Consider the following 21197-nt stretch of genomic DNA (forward strand, 5'->3'; position numbering starts at 1 on the left):
ATAGTCCTGTAAGCAGAACTCTTGGCTTGTTTACAAGGCAGTGCGTGTATGGCCTGTAATTTTAGAAAGAATCCCTTTTACCCATCAGACATGCTTTTTTTGCTTCCCTGATGGTTAGAGAATCAGATTGTGGCAAGACAACCAGTGCCTTCCTATTGAATTAAGTAAGAAATGATGCTGATGGGCTCTAAAAATGATCTGCAACATCACTTGTCTTAGAAATCTAAAGCAACAGTTCCATAAAAATCAACAACATGAAATTATCTCCTCCTGTGGGGACCTCCCCCTGCTGTTTCCTTTCACCAAAGGAAGTTTGGCTGCTATAAATCAATTTACAGCAGTTCTGTTTGTATCCTAGAGCTGAGATGCGCTTATTTGAGGAAAAGCACAGATCTAGCAATATTTTCACATATTCTTCTCAAGAACTTAGAAATGTTTTCTCCTAGTAACTGAAAACGTGCATTTAAATTATAGCAATAGTAGTCTATGATGTGGGTCACTGGCTGAAATGTTTTCTTTTTTCCAACAAGCATAAAAGAAACCTACCCTGTTATGCAAGCATATGGGTCAAATTCATGTTAGGAGTGTGACCCTGTGTGACCAACTGTAAAATTGGCTTTCACCCCATCTTGAGTCTTCCTTGACAGAATAGCATTTTCACCTCAGACTTTCCTTTATTAAGTCTGTCGGACTAACACAATATAATTAATGATATTTTAGGTTATGACTCTGCATGTCAAACTGTCCTTGCTGCTGTTTCATGTCTCCTAGCTTTTTTTTTAAGTTGTCTTTCACATCTGCTTTTTTTGTCACGTTGCCACAAGCGCCTTGAGCAACGCTATGCCAATGATCCCACTTTTTGGCAAGAAAGGAAGATTCCAAAATAGTTAGAGAGCTAACTATCCTAGTTTAGAAAAGAATTGTGTAATTAGAGAATTCTTTATGCATGTTAAATAAGCCACAGAAGATGTTTGTAATGACAAATGTAAGAGACTTCTGTAATCAGAAAGCGATACCTATTTGTGGTCTCCAGCTAATTCTTCTTGAAAGAGTTCAGGAGAGGCATGTCCTGTTCTGCCCATCCAAGTGAACATTTCTACATTATTCAATATTTATTGGCTGAGGTGTTTGAAGAATCTTCCTAAAGCTTTGTCAGTCTCACTGTTGGATTATAGATTGTGCACTCCTAATGCATTAACACTTTCGTACCCTGCTGTCCTTCTTAGAGTGTGGTTATTTCTTATGTAGCAAAATGGGAATGGTTTTCTTATACTCTAGGTCTAAATACCCGGTAGTAAGAAAGTGGGTGGGCAATCTTCCTCACTCACATCTATGTGGCCAAATCTGCATGTGGCCTAAGGTCAGAAGATGTGCACCAAATAAGGTCAAAAGGCGTATAGCAAATATGCTTCAGAGCCCGGGAGAAGAATGAGTTGCAGAGGTACTCAACTCGTGATGTGTAAGTGCTTCCCCAATGGTTGATCTTCTCTTAATGTGTGATTTGGTCCTGTGTTTGCTCATTTTAATCTCTGAGCTAAAATTTGGATTACCCTGCAGTCCCCATGCTGGCACAGACTGATACTTATAATGTGACAGGCCTCTTTGTGGACATCATACTTGAGCTGCTCCATCTGTTCCGTAGAGGAAATAGCCACCAAATGAGCAAATTAGGGTATTGGTGCTTCGTGACATCCCCAGACTTCTGGATTTTTGCCTGAAGCTGTCTAACCTCATCAAAAGCATTCAAACTACAACTGGATTACTTGTACAGTGATGATGATAGTTTCAGCTGAAATATGTTGGTACAGAGAAACAGTTGATATAGCCTTTGGTCCACATACTCACCTGTGTAAGCAAGATGCAGTAACAGAGAAATATACAGCTAATACATATAGAGAACACTTGATGGCAGTATTGGTTAAATGATTCCTCACAGAGAGCTGTCAGTTTGATATTTTACCATTATCCCTATGTTACATAAAGGAAGGACTTGTAATAAAATGCCGGGAATCTTTTTCGTAAGAAAAAGGTTGTTTTCTTAGGTCCTCCATATACATCCTCTATTTCTTTGTGAAATCTGAACTCTGAGCTGCTCCTTCCATGTCCTGGAAGGCTTTTTCCTCATTTTGCAAACAGATGACATCTTGTCAGTCCTTTTCTCTCATCCCAGCTGAGTCCTATCAGCTTTTAAGTGGGATTAGCTGATATTTGTAAACACCATTTATGTCTGCTGAAGTAATTTATCCTAAACCCTTTCTTTGCTTGACACATTTACAAAGTGGTATCTTGTAGTATGTTTATGAAGATGAGTTTTGGATTTTATAATCTAGAGCTTCCTATAGTATTTCTCTTCTACATAATTATTTTGACCAATTGTTACTTAATTTTTTTTCCTACTCTGCATAAGAGAAGTTCAGTGTATTTAATACTGAAGTCAGCTTAAATTCTGGTTGTAAAAGTCAATGCCACTGTGAATTTTGAGTTTAGAGGCCACTAGGCAACAATAATGCAATGTGAAATCACTCTTAAGATTTATAGTGAAATTTAGAAAGTAGGACTAAGTTGAGGGCATTCATATATATGGTTTGTTACAGCAAGTATACTACAGTGTGTATTTCAATAAATAATTGACAGAATATGTGTGTATATGTAATCCAATGCTATTGAAAGATTGGGTCAACAGCTCTTTCCAGGTTTTAAAGTAGGACCTGAAGTAGAACTGGAGGTGGCCTGATGCTTCAGAAATTAAATTTTAGATTTATTTTTAAAAGAACTTCTTCAAATTCATGTTGGGTCCTACTGTTATATCACTTCTACTAGGAATTGCTATTTAACTCAGTCTGTCTCTAAGACTTGAGACTTCTCCAATATGAGTCAGTTACTTTTGAACATTGCATCTTGTGATGGTTTTTTAACTTTATTTTACAAGTCTTATTTACAAGTTTGCTTTTCTAAGAGAGTCTATATAAGATCAGGTAATGCAGCTAGGTAAGACTGTGTGTGCAAAGACCCAGTCTGAGATACTGGAAAACAAACGACTGGGGGGAATAATGTCTCTGCTAGATAAGTCTACTGAATAGTCCCTTGTAATATGGCAGTCAAAGTATAATGATAGTGTCCTCAGTTTGTTCAAGAAACTACTTAGAGGCATACTTAGCACATTGTTTAATTTATGAGAATAAATGGAAGCTCAGTTCTGATCTGAAACAGCAAGTATTCGTCTTCAATCATTTTGACTTCTACAAAAGGCTTTAATTTTTTTTAACACGCTTACAAAATGAGAAATTCATCAACATTTATCCTTCTGCTGGAATGATTTGTGCAAACTGATACTTCTCCAATAAAAAAAAATTCTGTTAAGAAAAAAATTCATTATCAACGCTAAGGCAGCAAACTGTGACCATAATCATTTTTCAGGATATGATGGTGGGAAATGGATAGGAATAAATAAATAAATGAAACTAAGTTAAGAGTACATCTCAGGAACACTTTCGCTGTTTCTGTATACTCGATGAGTTTATACATAGACCTTTTCATTGCTCTGAAGTCATAGAAACTTGCAACAAAATGCCCGTGCAGAAAAGTGACATCATCTAAACAGATGCTTTTTTGGTGGTCTGTATTGACTTTTCTTAAAGCAAAAGCCACCAATACTTTGGAAGGTATCATCCATTTGAAACCTGCAGTTTCATTATTAAAGGTTAATATCCAAACAGTGTACTATCATAAAAATTCTAAATCTTTCAATATGTAGGTTGTCAAAAGATTTTTATTTTGAAGATGATAGAGTTTTTCATAATGAGTGTTTCCCAGTTCTTTTTGTTACTGAAAACAGGATAATGATGATTTTGTTTTTTTTAATGAAGAAGTTAAATCTTAGCCTTTACTTAGTTTTATCTTGGAGGGCATATCTGCATCTACATATTTATAATGTAAAGTTCTTATTTCTTCAGATTTATGTTCTATTTGCAATCATAAACCAATTCAAAGTTAATGTTTTAACTAACAGTATGTGATCTAGCCACTAGGTGTCTTGTTTGGTCTTGCATGGAGTAGAATCGCTAAATAAGTTAGTGAAAAGCCAATATAGCCTTTTCAAAGATTTAAAGATGATATTAACATACAATTGAAGAAAACAAATGATGTAAGACGCATGAAATTTTATCTGTCATTTCCCTGAAATGTGAAAACATCAGGATTACGTCTGTTATATTGATTCAGTTGGCTAGGCAACATCCAAAAGAAACCAAACAGTTTAAGACATGTGAAGAACTTCTTTAAAAGACCAGTGCTGTCTTCCGTATTGCTATTCAAGTAGCTGAGCTTTGAAAGACCCGACTCTCTTAAGATGGGCTTTTATCTTTGCAGGTGCATCTCTGGTGAGCTGTATCCTCAGTGTATTTTTAGTGAATTATCAAGGGGAAAAAAGTATTAAAATTAGTAAGTCTTTACCAAAGCATTATTGAAGAGCTCCAGAACACTACCTCATCTCTAATCCCTGGCAGCCAGGGTTTCTGTGTTTGGGCTTTCTTAGTTCAACTTCCCTTTTCTTACAGTTTTAGCTAGACGACGCTGGAACTGAATACCTCATTGTGGTTTTGCCATTTAACCAGTGCACTCCTGTCCAATTTAGCGTAGAGAATACCTGTGTATTCAGACAATTAGTAGAAGAGAATTTGGTTGGGGAGAACAGCAACTTGTATGACAGCTATGTAGTTTGTCAAAATATCTGTGTGTACGGCAATAAATCTTTGTAGCTAATTCTCTCAATTCATTATGCCTAGGTACTGCAAGGGTCTCACTACAGGGGATGATTCTACGAGTTTGCAGCAATTCTTAAGCATAGTCGGGTGAGTTAAGGTTGAACCTCTGTCCTTAACTCGGAATTTTCTTGCTTTTATGGGTTTTAAGTTATTCCAATTACACATTACTATTAAATACATACAGGATCAACTTTTCAGAAGTGATGACTGATTTTTATTTTTTTAATTTTTTTTTTTTTTAATTTATACCCTCTGTTTTTGAAGACCCAACTTAACATACTCCTGGGAGCTGGACTTCTAAAAGGAGTTGAACATGTGTTCTGTGCAAATCTCAAAGCCCCTTGAAAGAAATTAAAGTTGGTCCTTAGAGTCTGTAGTCATCTTGAACTCTGGTTCTGGCTATGAGATAGCCACCATTTAAAATAAAATAAAGTAAAACTTTAAAAAATTGTTCCTAGATAAGTATTGACTGCCTTGTATTACTCATAAGAAGAATGAGAAGTTGATGCTAACTTCAACGCAAATTCAGTAAAATGAAAAATTCAGATTAGCATGTAAAATGCCAGTTTTCTTTCTAAGCGATTATGTGGCTGTGATCTGCTCATGAAGATGAACTTCATTATTGGAGGCTAGGTTCAGAAGCATGTGCATGTCTGTACACCCAAGTCACCATTTTCCTAAATAATGGCATTTTATCTTGCTTTAAGATCAGCTAGCACAGCTTCTCCTGTTTTGTTTTTGGTTTATCTTTTTTTTTTTTTTTTTTTTAAAGAGTGCAGTCAGAAAAGTTACTGCAACTGGGCCTAAATATTTTTAGGAATCCCAGGATATATTCATTATGTGTCAATGTATTAAAGTATTTGTTAGAGGTACAACTTAAAACCTACAAATGCAAGAGCTCCGGCTGAAACTGTCCCTTAACTTGCCCATTGTGCTTAAGTATTGCAGCACATTGCCGACTCTTGTGAGACTTCTCTGCAGTCCCTAGGCATAATGAGCTAAGGAGAGCATTTAGCTTTAAAGAACCACCTGTAGAGAGATAAATGTAAGTTGCAAAAATCATGTGTATCTATCACGTGCTGTATCTCTTTCAGCCTAATTCATTTGGCTGTCACAAGTTTAGTTATTTTAATTTCAATTTTGTTGCTATGTTGAAAGAAAGAGAGATGGGATTTTTAAAATTAATCCCACTGCATTAGTTACAAATACTTGATCTGCTGTGCTTACCCTTTCCCCCATATAATATGTCTTGCCTTAAAATTGTCTGTTAGTGAAACTGCTGTTGCACAGATTAAAATAACTGAATTATATAGAACATAAACAAGGAACAAGCATCTTGAACATTAACTTTTTAATTTCTTCTTTCAAAAGGATTTTTGGACCCTGAAAAGAAGCTTTTTTCCCATCGGATATTGTCAAGGGATGAATGTATCGATCCATTTTCTAAAACTGGGAATCTTAGGTATGTATATGGGTCTTATGCATTAAACAAAATAGGACAACAGAAACAACAACAACAATATGCTAAATATAATAAAAATTACTCCCTCTGTACTTAACATGTTTATAGTCCTTCCTTATCTGTCTCTTAAATATCAACACTGTCTCAATAAAACTGAGATGTTAGGTATCACAGCATTTCATCTACTTAATGTGTTCTGTGGTACTAGAACAGTAAGAATGTGCAACAATGGCATCATGTTTTCACTTATACTTTTTTATTCTTGTAATAACTTAACCATATTTCTACTTTATGGCTTGTGATCTTGTATAATGACTTATATGTTGTGGATTTTTTTTAATTAAACCAAAATTCTCATTTGAGGTTAATTCATATTTGAATATCTAGTATTCTGGCTTTCAAATGTGCTATACATCTAGCAGCTTCTCTTCTGCAGTGTTTCTTGAAATTAGGTCATCTAGAGCCTTGAATTCATATTCTAGTCTACATTCAGGTTCTGATCTTTTTCAGAGAATAAAGCCAAGATTTTTTTCTAAGACAGATATGTTTAGTATTTCATAAAGCTAGATTAAAAATTATTGTCTCCTCTGACCATAGCAAATGAGAAGCTTTTTTCTTCTTTTGCGCTGTTTTCATATGCATGTGTATATCCTAAGTACTCTACCTCCTCCGCCTAGGTGATATAAGTATTAGTACTTTTTGCTTCCTTTGTCTTAGATTGAATGAGTCTACTCTTTAAAAATTGTTCTTGTGTCTTTTTCCTAGTTATAGATAGTGTATTGTCCATGTGATAGTTGGCTTTGGGCTGTTCGTCGACATAAACTGTGAAAACTAGACCGAAATGTTGTAATGTTTTGTTCTTGCAAAGGCTTGTTGGTTCCTGCTTCTAGCCTTTGGGATAGAGATTTAAAAATAGCTGTTTCCTTTTTCTATTAACTTTAATTAGTTCGAATATTGTATTTTGAATTCTGTAATTTTAATATTGCTGATTTTTTTTTTGTAAGTTCATATATAAGCATGTCCTGCAGACATGCTCGTAATAAACCAGAACATCAACAGAAACTACTTTCATTGGTAGTATTAAATTCTAAAACTGGATTCATTTTATCAACTCTTTTGTCTCTTAGAGATCTCTTCCCATGTGGAGATTCCATGGTTTGCATCATTGATGATAGAGAGGATGTTTGGAAGTTTGCACCCAATTTGATAACTGTGAAGAAATATGTATACTTTCAGGGGATAGGAGATATTAATGCACCTCCTGGATCAAGAGAAATTCAAATGAAGAAGAAAGGTAATTTACCTTTAATAGTTTTTTGACCACTTTTACAACTTTTTCCACTTTTCAGATGTGACTGATGTAAGTCATTGTGGTGGTCTTACTAGTATTGCTGTTGCACTCAGATGAGCAATCCTAGACTATTGTAGTTGACAGAAAGTGCTGCAGCAGCACAAATGCAAGTAGCTTAGTAAAACTGGGCTGGTCTTGTTGATAGCTTTCCTTTTGGTGGGCGACCACAGCAAAAGTGGAGTACTGGTAATAGCATTTTGGCAGTTATGGCTGAAGAGCTGATGTGGCAATACACCAAATTGTTCAAGAACATGTAAAGGAGGACAGTTTCCAGTTTCTCTCTCCTCCCCCCCCCCCCCCCCCCCAGTAAAACAAGGCAGTTTTTTCTTTGTAGGTGGTCAGGGAACCAACTACTACTTTCTCCTTTTTGGTCCCCTTCCCTGCCCCACTTTGGAGCAATAGTTAATAAAATCTGGTCTCAACATACTGCTGAAAATGAATGTTTTGATCTCTGCTTACCTCCCCGCCTAAATCATGCTAATAAAATTAGTGTGGGATTTTTAGTGTCTACTGAATGTGGTGTTTTGGCATTTGACACGAGAACCTTATGTTCAGCAGGCTCAGCAGTGTAATACAAATAGTGGATTTAGAAGGTATACATCACTATGTTAGTATCAATTTGGGGGCAAAATGTATTTGAAAGACAATGGCTAAGAAAGAATTGCAGGGGTTTTCCATTTTAGCCAAGGGCTATTTTTAATTTAATATATGTGACATCACTCTTTTTCCCTTGTTGAACTAGAGATGTCCAATATGGAAACAATAATAATGTACTCAAACTGAATCAGGCCGCTATGACGCGGGACCTCTATGCTTGGCTGGTATTGTTACTTGCAGGGCAGGGACATGCACACAAAAGGGAGACAAAGTAGGGTGACTTCATCCAGTGTTCCTGATGAATGTCTGTGTGCAAATTTCTGGATGTCTACAGTTTCTTCAATTGTCTGTCTCTCTTCTTCTGCAGACATCTGAAGACACATCCTAAAACTATTTTCCTGCCTTTGAGTCTATTACCCTTTACTTGCATTCCAGCAGAGTCTCAAATGAACCTCGAACAGCATCTTTGTATTGCTAAAACATGTATCCTCAACTATTAAAATACAGTTATTCTGGTTATGAAAAATAGGAAATATATGAAAGCCATGGAAGTTTATAAAGGAAGTTCTTGTAGTTGTAGTTCTGGATTGGGACCTTCTGAAGTGAATTCTGCTTTTTTTTTTTTTCTTCTCTTCTCTGCAGTAGTTTCAATGCCCTGAGATGTAATCGTAAAACTCATGCTACAAGATAAATCCTTTAATGTTTGCATAGTTAACAATTAATTACTTATGATCTGTGTGATTTTTTTTTAAAAAAAAAAGCTGCTTACACAGCTGCTTTACAAAAGTAAAGTTTGTTAGGTTTGCCAGTTCTTTCTAGTAATTGTTGACACCTGAAGTATCTTAACAACTTTGAAAAGCCTAGTTGTCACTTCTAAACATAGTGAAGTCTAACTGGATATGTAAACTGTGTGTTTAAGGAAAAAGAAAATTAAATTTTGATTAAGCTTTAAAAAAAAAAAAAAAAAAGAGAGAAAATATGTATATGTTTCATTTCTTTCTTTCCTGTGTCTTAGTAAACCACTCTACAAAACCAGAGGCACTGGATTCAGCAGTGACATCAGCAAAAGATGCTGAAGAAATAAAGAATGTTACATGTGTAGAAGAACAAAGCAATGGTCTCAAGAAAGCTACAAAGGACACTTGCACTGCAAATGGAAGTACTTCTGTAAGCAGTGAAACATCTGACTGGGATATGAACTCTCGTGATAAAGTTAATGCCCAGGACTCCTTAAATGATAGCACTGATCACAAAATGGACAGTGAGGTCACTAATGATTTGAAAAATACAAAAGAATCTCAGATTTTTTCAGAACAAGTTGACAGAACAGTGATAGAGAAGCAGCAAACCCAAGGCAAGACAACAAATGACTTGGACTTTGAACTGTCTAGTGACAGTGAAAGTGACGGTGGATTGGATACCAGAAAGTCATCCACTTCTGTATCAGATAGTGAGAACGAGGAAAAGAGAAGCTGGAAGAAATCCAAACAACCTCTGCAGGATGAAAATTTGCAGAAAGGGAGTTGCACTGATGTGAGTGAGAAAAAGGATGGTCTGGTGAACCATTCTGGGGACACGCAATCTCTAGCTAGTGAAAATATTCATGACAAAACTGATCTTGAAGCACAAGAAGAAAGTGAACAGGAAAGCCTTTGTGATTTAGGAAATGGGTGTGCAGACAAGAAAGAAGCTGAAACAGAGTCTCAGAATAGTGAACAGTCTGGAATTACAATGGGTGAGTCCTTAGACCAGAGTATGGAGGAAGAAGAGGAGGAGGATGATACAGATGATGACGACCATTTAATATACCTCGAAGAGATCCTTGTGCGGGTTCACACTGATTATTACACAAAGTATGATAAATACCTGAAAAAAGAGATTGAGGAAATTCCAGACATCAGAAAAATAGTACCAGAACTGAAAAGTAAAGTGTTGGCAGATGTAACTATAATATTTAGCGGACTCTACCCAACAAACTTCCCCATTGAGAAAACACGGGAACACTATCACGCCACAGCACTAGGAGCTAAAATTGTGAAGAATCTAGTACTGAGTGCTGATGATCCTGACAAAGCAACACATCTCATTGCAGCAAGGACAGGTAGGTAAATGAGACTCGAGTTTTCCATCAGCTTTTTTCCTGTTACAGTTCATTCATGCCTTGAGCTGTTCTTTGTATAACCTACAGGCTTTAACGTAACAGATTAACTGAAATTAAAGAGAAGATTCTTCCTAAAACAATTTAGAAGCCTTTTTTAAAGGCTTTTTTGCTGCTTTTTGATCAAGTGTGGCTTTTAATTGTTGAAAGGAGGACCCTCTAAATAACCTCTGATATAATGTGTTATGTCTCACTTCCTGGTTAAGAGTTGGTGATACTGAGTCTTTGACTATTAAAGATGTTGAATAGAAGCTTTTAATATTTGTGTCAGAGAAAAGTTTATAATGGTCTTGCTATAAAGTTATAGCAATGCTTGCTTTCTCAGTTTCTCAGGTTTCACCTCTCATGGTTCAATTTCACTTTGTATGGAATCCAAATGAATTATCTTAAGAGACTGGACTCTGATGATACCCTGTCACTCCTGTGTGTGTAGCCTGTATATCTTTGTCATGGGAGATGTAAGAGAGCTTAGCATAACTTTTGATAGGTGTTTCACAAAGCTACCTATTTTTACATAGCTATAATGGATAGGAACGTACCGTTGGGTAGCTGCCATAGAGGAGCTAACAGGCCACCACTAGCTTCTAGTACAAATTTTATGTGTGCACCCTGACCCTTGGTTCCCTCATTGTCAGCCTTTTGAAGTTGCATGGAATCTAAATATCTGATAATCAAAACCATGAAATCCAAAAGTAAAACTGCATGTTTTGGATCATCTAAAACTTCTAGGTAGTTATAGGACATCTTTAGATGTTGTAAGCAAAGAAATATACATCTGTCACCTATTGGATAACTTTTTTCTTGACTGCTCTTCATGTAAGCTTTCAGTACATTAGAAGCATCTTTGTTTCATCAGCTTGTATTATAAAAGAATGGAGTATATTTTCACTGGCTGTAATATAGATATATATACTTTTCTCAAAGTGCGTGTGACTTAAGAAATCAAACAAGATATTTCTTATACAGCTGACCAGGAATAATTTCTTCCTGTTGAGGAGGCAGTGATTAAAAAAACCTCCAGTGTTTAGTCACTAAAAGGAGAATGTTGCGATTCCTTAATTTTGACCCCTTTAAATATGAGTAGTGTTAAAAATCTATGGATTAAACCCAGCCAATTTATCAGTATATTGTGATACACTAATCAGCTATTGTTTTAATATATTAGCCTAAATAACAATAGGGCTGTACATTTGCTAGACTAGTGTAAACTTACCTCACTTTCCAGTTACCTCAATGTACGGTTCTAGTGACAAAAAGCACAGGTAGCTTTTATTAAGAAGTTGGTAAGGCCAACTGTAGCAAGAAGGGGCTGCAGTATTGACCTAGTCAAGTAGCATCAGAATAAAAACTGTACCAATGGACCCACAGTGAAGTAGCAAGTTTGTATTAATTGTCCTGATGTAAATATACATTTAAGTAATAAAAACAACCTAAGAAACCAGAAGAGGCTGAAATTAGTTTAATCAAGATTAGCTGGGATCCTGATTTGTGAAGGTGTGATAGTTGAAATAGTGAATGGGAAGCGTTAAAATCGGTGGATGCATCAGTTTGGGATTCTGTAGTTTTACTACAGTTGCTGAACAGCTCTTTTAAAACTGCAGGAATAGCAATACTCTTATCAGTGAAGAATTACACAAGTTTGTCGTACTTCATTGGAGACATAATAGCTGTCAATATAACTTCCATGTTTTTCTGATTTCAAATCTTAAACTGCTTCATTTCAGAGTTGCTTTGTCTAACTTGCACTAGATGGCTTCTGAATGTAGTTGTACATTGGATGCAACTATTGAGTGATGTGGTAAAACTGATAGGATAAATGTAAATGAGACACACACACACACCCCACCCCAAACATAGGCATTTCTCTAAAGGAAAAAATGTTGCATAACATTATGTTAAGATACACAGCATGTTATAATGAGAAGCAGTTGAGGCTTCTTTTTTTTTTTTTGCTTGTGTTTGGAATGTACAGTTTGAGGGGGGGTTGTATATTTATACAAATACATACAAAAGTAGAACACAAGGATGTGTATACGCAAATTATTCACTACATGCACGTTCTTAGTGAATCATCCACTAATGTAGATCTTAATACAAAAAACTATTTTAACTTTAGGTTTTGATTACATCAATGTGCTTTTACAGTATTTGACTTGAGTTTATTAACACATTTAAAATTAATTTTCAGTGCTATTTTGAAAAATACATTAATTTCAGGGTGGTTCATATTTTTCAGACTTTTTGTTAAGACCTAGACTCTCCTTCAAAATAGTCGTGTAATGTTGGTGTTGCACTTGGTACTTAAAATATATTCAAATATTGCCTGCTAATTAAAACAAGAAATCACAAGAACAACGCTATTTCTGAATTGCTGCGTTGAAAAACCTTTATTGTCAGTATGTAGAAGCTGACCCCTGCTTTTAGTAAGAAAAGGATTGCACTAATTCTAAAAGAGGCAACTTGCAGTCTTTTCTGCTTAATGAGCAAGACTATTGTCATCTTTCATCATCACTTAGTAATTATTTCTGTAACAATGGCAGTGAAATAGGGGGGTTTAGAGTAAAAAAACTATATTCTCCAATAAACCTTTTTTTTAAGATTCTCATGGTTTGCTTGTGGTTTTGGTTTTGTGATGGGTTTTTGTTTTTTCAACTGAAGACTATATTTTCTCACCTCTGGTTAGATGGGAGTAGTTATGCTGCGTCATCCTAACTTCATGAGGGAAACTCTGAAGTTTAAGCAGAGATTTCAAGGATATAAATCGTGTCCTGTCACAGCTGGATTTGTGATAATTCAGCTGTCAACGTGATTTTCATACTGATTCTCGTGTGGTTAGAAAGCAAATTCTGCAAGTCTCTATTATGGCCGGTAAGCCATACAAATAATGCATCTCTGGCTCCCGTGGCAAACACCTGAACCACTGCTTGATGTCTAATTGCTGGTGAAAGGGGGAAACAAAAGCATGTCCCTTCTTGAGTTTTATTCAGAAGTCAATGACCTGAGACCAGACAATGTCGTTCTGCTTCTTTTTTCTTTTTCTCTTTTTCATTTTTTAATGTGGTTATGAAAAGGTGATTTTAAAACGCATATGTCAGTTTGGTATTTCTGGATGACCCCACTAGCAACGGCAGACTTAGGACTCAGACAAGCAAGTTAACTTACATGTTTACTTTGCATTAGCTGAGCTGTACTAAATGGCATATACTTAATCTGCAGCAGCGGTGGGGGTAAATACTGTTAGCTTTTGAGTTTTGAAGACAGAGGAAGAATTTGTCAGAGGAAATAAAAAGGGAAGAAGTCAGTGTGAAACAGGGTACCCCGTAGGTCTTGGAGGGGATGGGTTTTCCCCCTGCAAAATGACCACATCATAGCTTGGTATATGGAATGAACAGCTAGTGAATACCATTTTACATTGTATTTACAGTATTCTTGCCAGCCTATGGCAGTAAATAACTTAAATTTCTTTTATTCTTTGTATATACGTGTCTCTTTCTCTGCAGATAGGCAGGTTGCTTCTCTGCAGACTGAGATACTCTGAATTCTGAAAATAAATCCTTGTTCTTGGAGAAAATTTGGATTTTTTTCATTTATATAGGGAGGAAAATACTATCTACCTGAATTACTGTAAAACACAAGGATCTTTCTATCATCTAATCAGCTTTCATAAACCTGAGTGACTGAGAAAAGGCTACTCTATAGTCCTTTCCACTTACCGATGGGCTGCATAAATCTTACTTCAGTCTTTGAAACATCCGCTGTTTGTTTTAAGCAACAGTAAACTGCACTGGATGATGAGTTGTTATAGCTGTGTACACACGTTGCTAAGCAGTTACCACACTATTTCATACACCTTGTTATGTTCCTTCCTGAACAAATGAAAGATACTGTAGTTGATTTTTGTATTGAGTTTTTGCTGGTGGAGCAGATAAAGCTGTTCAGGTCACTTAAATTATTCTAGTGGGGTAGGAGCAGAAATACGTCAGTTCAAGCCCTGAATTTTTCTTTTCTTTTTCAAAATATCTTTAATTCTGTGTCTTTTCCTATACTTTAGAAAAGTATATGGGATAATTTCCTTACTTTTGGTGACTTAGCCAATGTCAAGGTTTGCTTAATATCATTAAATATGAGGTTGCTTAAAATACCAATTGTACTATGAACTATGGCTCCTTTTATTCATCCTCATCTACCTACTTAAATGCTTACTCCTGAGTCTGGCTCTGAGGTGTTGAGAGAGGAGAAAGCTGCCAGCTCATAAAGTCTTGTTAGCCTGTCCTATGACTTGGTGTGAGGTCTTCACCAGACATAGCTATGATGTGTCCACAGATTTCTTTTTTTTTTTCCTGAAGAAAATTTTCAAAGGCTGTGTCTTTAAAAAACTCCAGTTAAACACTGCTCTAAACTCGGGCACTGACCAGGTAAGCCTGCTGATTTTGCTGGCAAAGCACAGTGCAGTGTTAAAGCTGAACTCTAGACATAGCCTCCAAAGAGTGCATCTATCACCATTTTGTGATCGCTTAATTCTTGTAGGACAAAACACTGAGGTCTGTACGACTTGTCTTAGGTTAACGTTGTTGGAGAAGAGCTTCAGGATTTGATCATAAATCAAGATTTATATATAAAAATGGTCTGAAGAGAAATAAACTTTAGTGATCAGATTTTCCAAGCAATTTCTGGCAACCTGATTGCAAACTGCTATAAGGATATGTTGACTTTGGTGTGTGTCCTGGTTTTGGCAGGGATAGAGTTAATTTCCTTCCTAGTAGCTGGTACAGTGCTGTGTTTTGGATTTAGGGTGAGAACAAAGTTGATAACTCACCGATGTTTTAGTTGTTGCTAGGCAATGCTTACACTAGCCAGGGACTTTTCAGCTTCCCATGCTCTACTGACCCAGAAGGCTGGAGGTGCACAAGAAGCTGGGAGGGGGCACAGCCAGGACAGCTGACCCCAACTGGCCAAAGGGATATTCCATACCATATGACATCATGCTCAGTACATAAACTGGGGGAAAGCTGGCGGGGGGGGACCGCTGCTCAGGGACTGGCTGTGCATCGGTTGGCGGGTGGTGAGCAATTGTACTGTGCATCACTTGCTTTGTGTATTATTATTATTATTATTATTATTATTATTATTGTAATATTTCAATTATTAAACTGTTTTTATCTCAACCCATGAGTTTTTCTCACCTGAGCTCTTCCAATTCTCTCCCCCATCCCACCGGGAGCGGGGAGTGAGCGAGCGGCTGCGTGGTGCTCAGTTGCTGACTGAGATTAAACCACAACAGTCCTTTTTGGCACCCGAACAGGCACACAAAGGGTTTGAGATAACAACAGATTAACTGGAGCGTATTAAGGAATTTATATCTGTTAACAGTTGTGGGTCACAATGTTGGTTTCTCTGTTCTCGATATTGATTTGTGTAATCTGTATCATGCTCCTTTTTTTGCTGTACATGTTAGAGATTGGTGTTGGTTTTTGCAGTTTGCTGTGGTCTGCAGTGATTAGTGATGTTTTGCCTGGGAGATTTGTTATTAAAACACTGGCCCTGAGCTTAATCTGGTATTTCAGCTTTGTACTGAAGCCATTACTGTACTTTGGGTACCACTTCGTGGAGACAATTAGCAATTACAGTCCTTCCTCTGTGAGGTTTTTTTATGGAGGAAATACAGAATGGCAGTGTCACTACCTTCTTCTATGATGTTTCCTCCTTCATTACAGTAACTTTTCAATATCTTAAACATCTTTGGGGAGTTAAGATACTTCTACTGGTATCTCTTGGGCATATTGTTTCGGTTTTGTCTAAGGTTAATAAGCAATTTAAGAATATCATCCAGAGATCTGCCCCAAGGCTGGATAGTTATGAGTGGCAGGGTGTGTGGGACAAGATGGGCAAGTACCTAGGCCAGTGGGCACCCCCAGTGTTTTGGAACTTCACCCCTGAGAAAGTGCAGAATCCTGAAAAGTTAGTAGAATATTTGGGAAAAGTATGCTGTCACCCTGGCAACTCCAGAGAGACGCAGATCATTGCAACGTGCTGGGGCCTGGCCCATGCCCACCGAGCCCTGTTCAACACTACTCAGTACCCTCAAAGGGAAGAGAAGGTCTCTGGATCTGACGATAAAATGACAGGCCCTGCGGCCACTCTGACCCCGGTGACAGGCCCTGTGGCTGAACCAAAGAACCAGCCTGTGCCGGTATCAGTCGCCCCTGTACACAAGAAGAAATCTTGGAAGCAGAAGTCGGCTCGTTTAGTAAGGGAGGAAGAAGCTTCTTCTAAAAGGGAGCCGGAGGAAGAAGTGTACGAGGCAGACTACCCTGGAGAAGGGCCATCATGAGAACAGGAGGAGGAGGGCCGGCAACTGCTCGGGGAGGAAGAAGAGGAAGAACTCATAAACAAGTTCAATAAACAGTAACCACCCGATCTCTATCCTTGAGTGAGCTGCGAGATAGATGAAAAGATTTCAGCCATCATCCAGGTGAGCATATTGTCACCTGGCTGCTCCGATGCTGGGATAATGGGGCCAGTAGCCTGGAATTAGAGGGTAAAGAAGCCAAGCAGCTGGGATCCCTTTCTAGGGAAGGGGGCATTGACAAAGAGATTGGAAAAGGGACATGAGTCCTCAGCCTTTGGAGGCGATTCTTGTCAAGCATGAAGGAAGGGTATCCCTTCAAGGAAGATGTCATATGTTGCCCAAGCAAGTGGATCACCATGGAGAAGGGTATCCAGTTTCTGAGAGAATTAGCTGTGCTGGAGGTGATTTATGATGACCTGAACAATGAACAGCTATCCAAAGATGCAGATGAAGTCAAGGACACACGACCCATGTGGCGGAAGTTTGTAAGGAGCTCCCCATCGTCATATGCCAACTCATTGGCAGTGATGACCTGGAAAGATGGAGAGGGACAAATGGTGGATGAATTGGCTGGTCAGCTCCAGCAATATGAGGAAAGTCTCTCTTCCTCCCTCGTCTCAGCTGTGGAGAAACTGTCCCGGGAGATCCAGCAACTCAGAGAGGACAGGTCCTACTCCCCACCTGTACGGACCAGTATCTCGGCTATTAGGAGTCAGCGTTCTTTTGCTCAAGAGAGAGAATATAAAGGGTACACACCACGGGGCACCCTATGGTTTTACCTGCGTGACCACGGAGAGGACATGAGGAAGTGGGGTGGAAAACCTACCTCAGCCCTAGAGGCGCGGGTACGTGAGTTGCAAGAGAAAACAATCACAGAAAGGGGTTCTTCCAGGAAAATTGCTGCTCCAGTTTCCAGTGGGCAGTTCCCCAGAGAGAGTAGAAGGGCTGATGTTACTCCTGATCTTAATGAAGAAACTTCTGACTCATATGTACAAGAAATGAGAAACGAGTACTGTGATGAGGATTAGAGGGGCCCTGCCTCCAGCCAGGGGGAGGAAAGAGACAACCGGGTTTACTGGACTGTGTGGATTCGGTGGCCTGGCACATCAGACCCACAGGAGTATAAGGCTCTAGTGGACACCGGTGCACAGTGTACCCTAATGCCATCAAGCCAAACAGGGGCAGAACCCTGGAGTATTTCTGGAGTGACAGGGGGATCCCAACAGCTAACTGTATTGGAAGCCAAAGTGAACCCAACTGGGAATGAGGGGCAAAAGCACCCCATTGTGACTGGCCCAGAGGCTCCGTGCATCCTGGGCATAGACTACCTCAGGAGAGGGTATTTCAAGGACCCAAAAGGGTACCGGTGGGCTTTTGGTATAGCTGCCTTGGAGACAGAGGAAATTAAACAGCTGTCCACCTTGCCTGGTCGGAGGACCCCTCTGTTGTGGGGTTGCTGAAGGTCGAAGACCAACAGGTGCTAATCACTACCACAACAGTGCACTGGCGGTGATATTGCACCAACCGAGACTCCTTGATTCCCATTCATGAGCTGATTCGTCGACTGGAGAGCCAAGGAGTCATCAGCAAGACTCGCTCACCCTTTAACAGTCCCATATGGCCAGTGCGGAAGTCTAATGGAGAGCGGAGACTAACGGTAGACTATCGTGGCCTAAATGAAGTCATGCCACCGCTGAGCGCTGCTGTGCCGGACATGCTAGAACTTCAATATGAACTTGGAGTCAAAGGCAGCCAAGTGGTATGCCACAATTGATACTGCTAATGTGTTTTTCTCCATCCCTTTGGCAGCGGAGTGCAGGCCACAGTTTGCTTTCACTTGGAGGGGCGTTCAGTACACCTGGAACCGACTGCCCCAGGGGTGGAAACACAGCCCCACCATTTGCCATGGACTGATCCAGACTGCACTGGAACAGGGTGAGGCTCCAGAACACCTGCAATACATTGATGACATCATTGTGTGGGGCAACACAGCAGGAGAAGTTTTTGAAAAAGGGAAGAAAATAGTCTAAATCCTTCTGAAAGCCGGTGTTGCCATAAAACAAAGTAAAGTCAAGGGACCTGCACAGGAGATCCAGTTTTTAGGAATAAAATGGCAAGATGGACGTCATCAGATCCCAATGGATGTGATCAACAAAATAACAGCCATGTCTCCACCAACTAGCAAAATGGAAACACAAGCTTTCTTAGGTGTTGTGGGTTTTTGGAGAATGCACATTCTAAATTACAGTCTGATTGTAAACCCTCTCTATCAAGTGACCCGGAAGAACAACGATTTCAAATGGGGCCCTGAGCAACGACAAGCTTTTGAACAAATTAAAGAGGAGATAGTTCATGCAGTAGCCCTGGGGCCAGTCCGGGCAGGGCAAGATGTAAAAAAAGTGCTCTACACCGCAGCTGGGGAGAACGGCCCTACCTGGAGCCTCTGGCAAAAAGCACCAGGGGAGACTCGAGGTCGACCCCTAGGGTTTTGGAGTCGGGGATACAGGGGATCCGAGGCCCGCTATACTCCAACCAAAAAAAAGATCTTTGCAGCATATGAAGGGGTTTGAGTTGCTTCGGAAGTGGTTGGTACCGAAGCACAGCTCCTCCTGGCACCCCGACTGCCAGTGCTGGGCTGGATGTTCAGAGGGAGGGTCCCATGTACACATCATGCAACTGATGCCACGTGGAGTAAGTGGGTCACACTGGTCACACAACAGGCTCGAATAGGAAACCCCAGTCGCCCAGGAATCCTGGAAGTGATCATGGATTGGCCAGAGGGCAAAGATTTTGGAATATCGCCAGAGGAGGAGGTGACGCCTGCTGAGGAGGCCCCAATGTATAATGAGCTACCAAAAAATGAGAAGCAATATGCCCTGTTCACTGATGGGTCCTGTCATCTTGTGGGAAAGCATCGGAGGTGGAAAGCTGCTGTATGGAGTCCTATGTGACAAGTTGTAGAAACTGCTGAAGGAGAAGGTGAATCGAGCCAATTTGCAGAAGTAAAAGCCATCCAGCTGGCTTTAGACATTGCTGACCGAGAAAAGTGGCCAGTGCTCTGTCTCTGTACTGACTCATGGACGGTGGCAAATGCCCTGTGGGGGTGGTTGCAGCAATGGAAGCGGAGGAACTGGCAGCGCAGAGGCAAACGCATCTGGGCTGCCGCATTGTGGCAAGATATTGCTGCCCGGGTGGAGAACCTGGTTGTAAAAGTCTGTCACGTAGATGCTCACGTACCCAAGAGTCAGGCCACTGAAGAACATCAAAACCACCAGCAGGTGGATCAGGCTGCTAAGATTGAAGTGGCTCAGGTGGATCTGGACTGGCAACATCAGGGTGACTTATTTATAGCTCAGTGGGCCCGTGACACCTCAGGCCATCAAGGAGGAGATGCAACATACAGATGGGCTCATGATTGAGGGGTGGACTTGACCATGGACACTATTGCGCAGGTTATCCATGAATGTGAAACATGTGCTGCGATCAAGCAAGCGAAGCAGTTCAAGCCTCTCTGGTATGGAGGACGATGGCTGAAATAGAAATATGGGGAGGCCTGGCAGACCGATTATATCACACTCCCACAAACCCGCCAAGGCAAGCGCCGGATGGCTGGAAACATATCCCGTGCCCCATGCCACTGCCCGGAACGCTATCCTGGGCCTTGAAAAGCAAGTCCTGTGGTGACATGGCAGCCCAGAAAGAATTGAGTCAGACAAGAGGACTCATTTCCGAAACAACCTCATAGACATCTGGGCCAAAGAGCACGGCATTGAGTGGGTGTATCACATCCCCCATCATGCACCAGCCTCCGGGAAAATTGAACGATACAATGGGCTGTTAAAGACTACGCTGAGAGCAATGAGTGGCGGGATGTTCAAAGATTGGGACACACATTTAGCAAAGGCCACCTGGTTAGTCGACACGAGGGGATCTGCCAGTCGAGCAGGCCCTGCCCAGTCAGAACTTTTACGTACTGTAGATGGGAATAAAGTCCCTGTAGTGCACATAAAAAAAATATGTTGGGGAAAACAGTTTGGGTTATTCCTGCCTCGGGCAAAGGCAAACCCATCTGTGGGATTGCTTTTGCTCAAGGACCTGGGTGCGCTTGGTGGATAATGCGGAAGGATGGGGAAGTCTGATGTGTACCTCAAGGGGATTTGATTTTGGGTGAAAATAGCCAATGATCTGAACTATGTGATGTTAAGTACTACATAATATTATATGCTCTACTAATGTTATTACAATAAGAATCACCCAGATTAATGAATAACTTCAGTGAAACCAAGCAAAGCACAGTGATGATAGTACCAGAACTGACTTCAACATGAAACAATCCAACACCACATACCATCTCCATTTTTCCTGCCCTGGAAGATTATTACAACAGATGGAGCCCGAAGTCATGGGCTAAATGAACTCAATGTCCATTTTAGAGGGATGGCCCATAGACTAAGGGAATGATATCTCTGTGTGTGTGTGTGTGTGTGTGTATATAAAAAAAAAGGGGGGGTGGTGAT

At 39.7% G+C, this 21197-nt stretch overlaps 1 protein-coding gene across 2 annotated transcripts in view; it reads left to right on the forward strand.

The window, feature by feature from the left end:
* CTDP1 (CTD phosphatase subunit 1) overlaps nucleotides 1–21197 on the forward strand; it is a 128488-nt gene that overhangs the window by 23751 nt on the left and 83540 nt on the right. For both annotated transcript variants that reach the window (XM_076330659.1, XM_076330660.1), the window contains exons 6-8: nucleotides 6135–6225; nucleotides 7353–7519; nucleotides 9189–10274. In XM_076330659.1, the coding sequence (XP_076186774.1) occupies nucleotides 6135–6225; nucleotides 7353–7519; nucleotides 9189–10274 (1344 nt within the window). The remainder of the gene's footprint in view (nucleotides 1–6134; nucleotides 6226–7352; nucleotides 7520–9188; nucleotides 10275–21197) is intronic.

The sequence above is a fragment of the Aptenodytes patagonicus genome, chromosome 2, assembly GCF_965638725.1.
Source record: "Aptenodytes patagonicus chromosome 2, bAptPat1.pri.cur, whole genome shotgun sequence".
NCBI classification, from domain to species: Eukaryota; Metazoa; Chordata; class Aves; order Sphenisciformes; family Spheniscidae; genus Aptenodytes; species Aptenodytes patagonicus.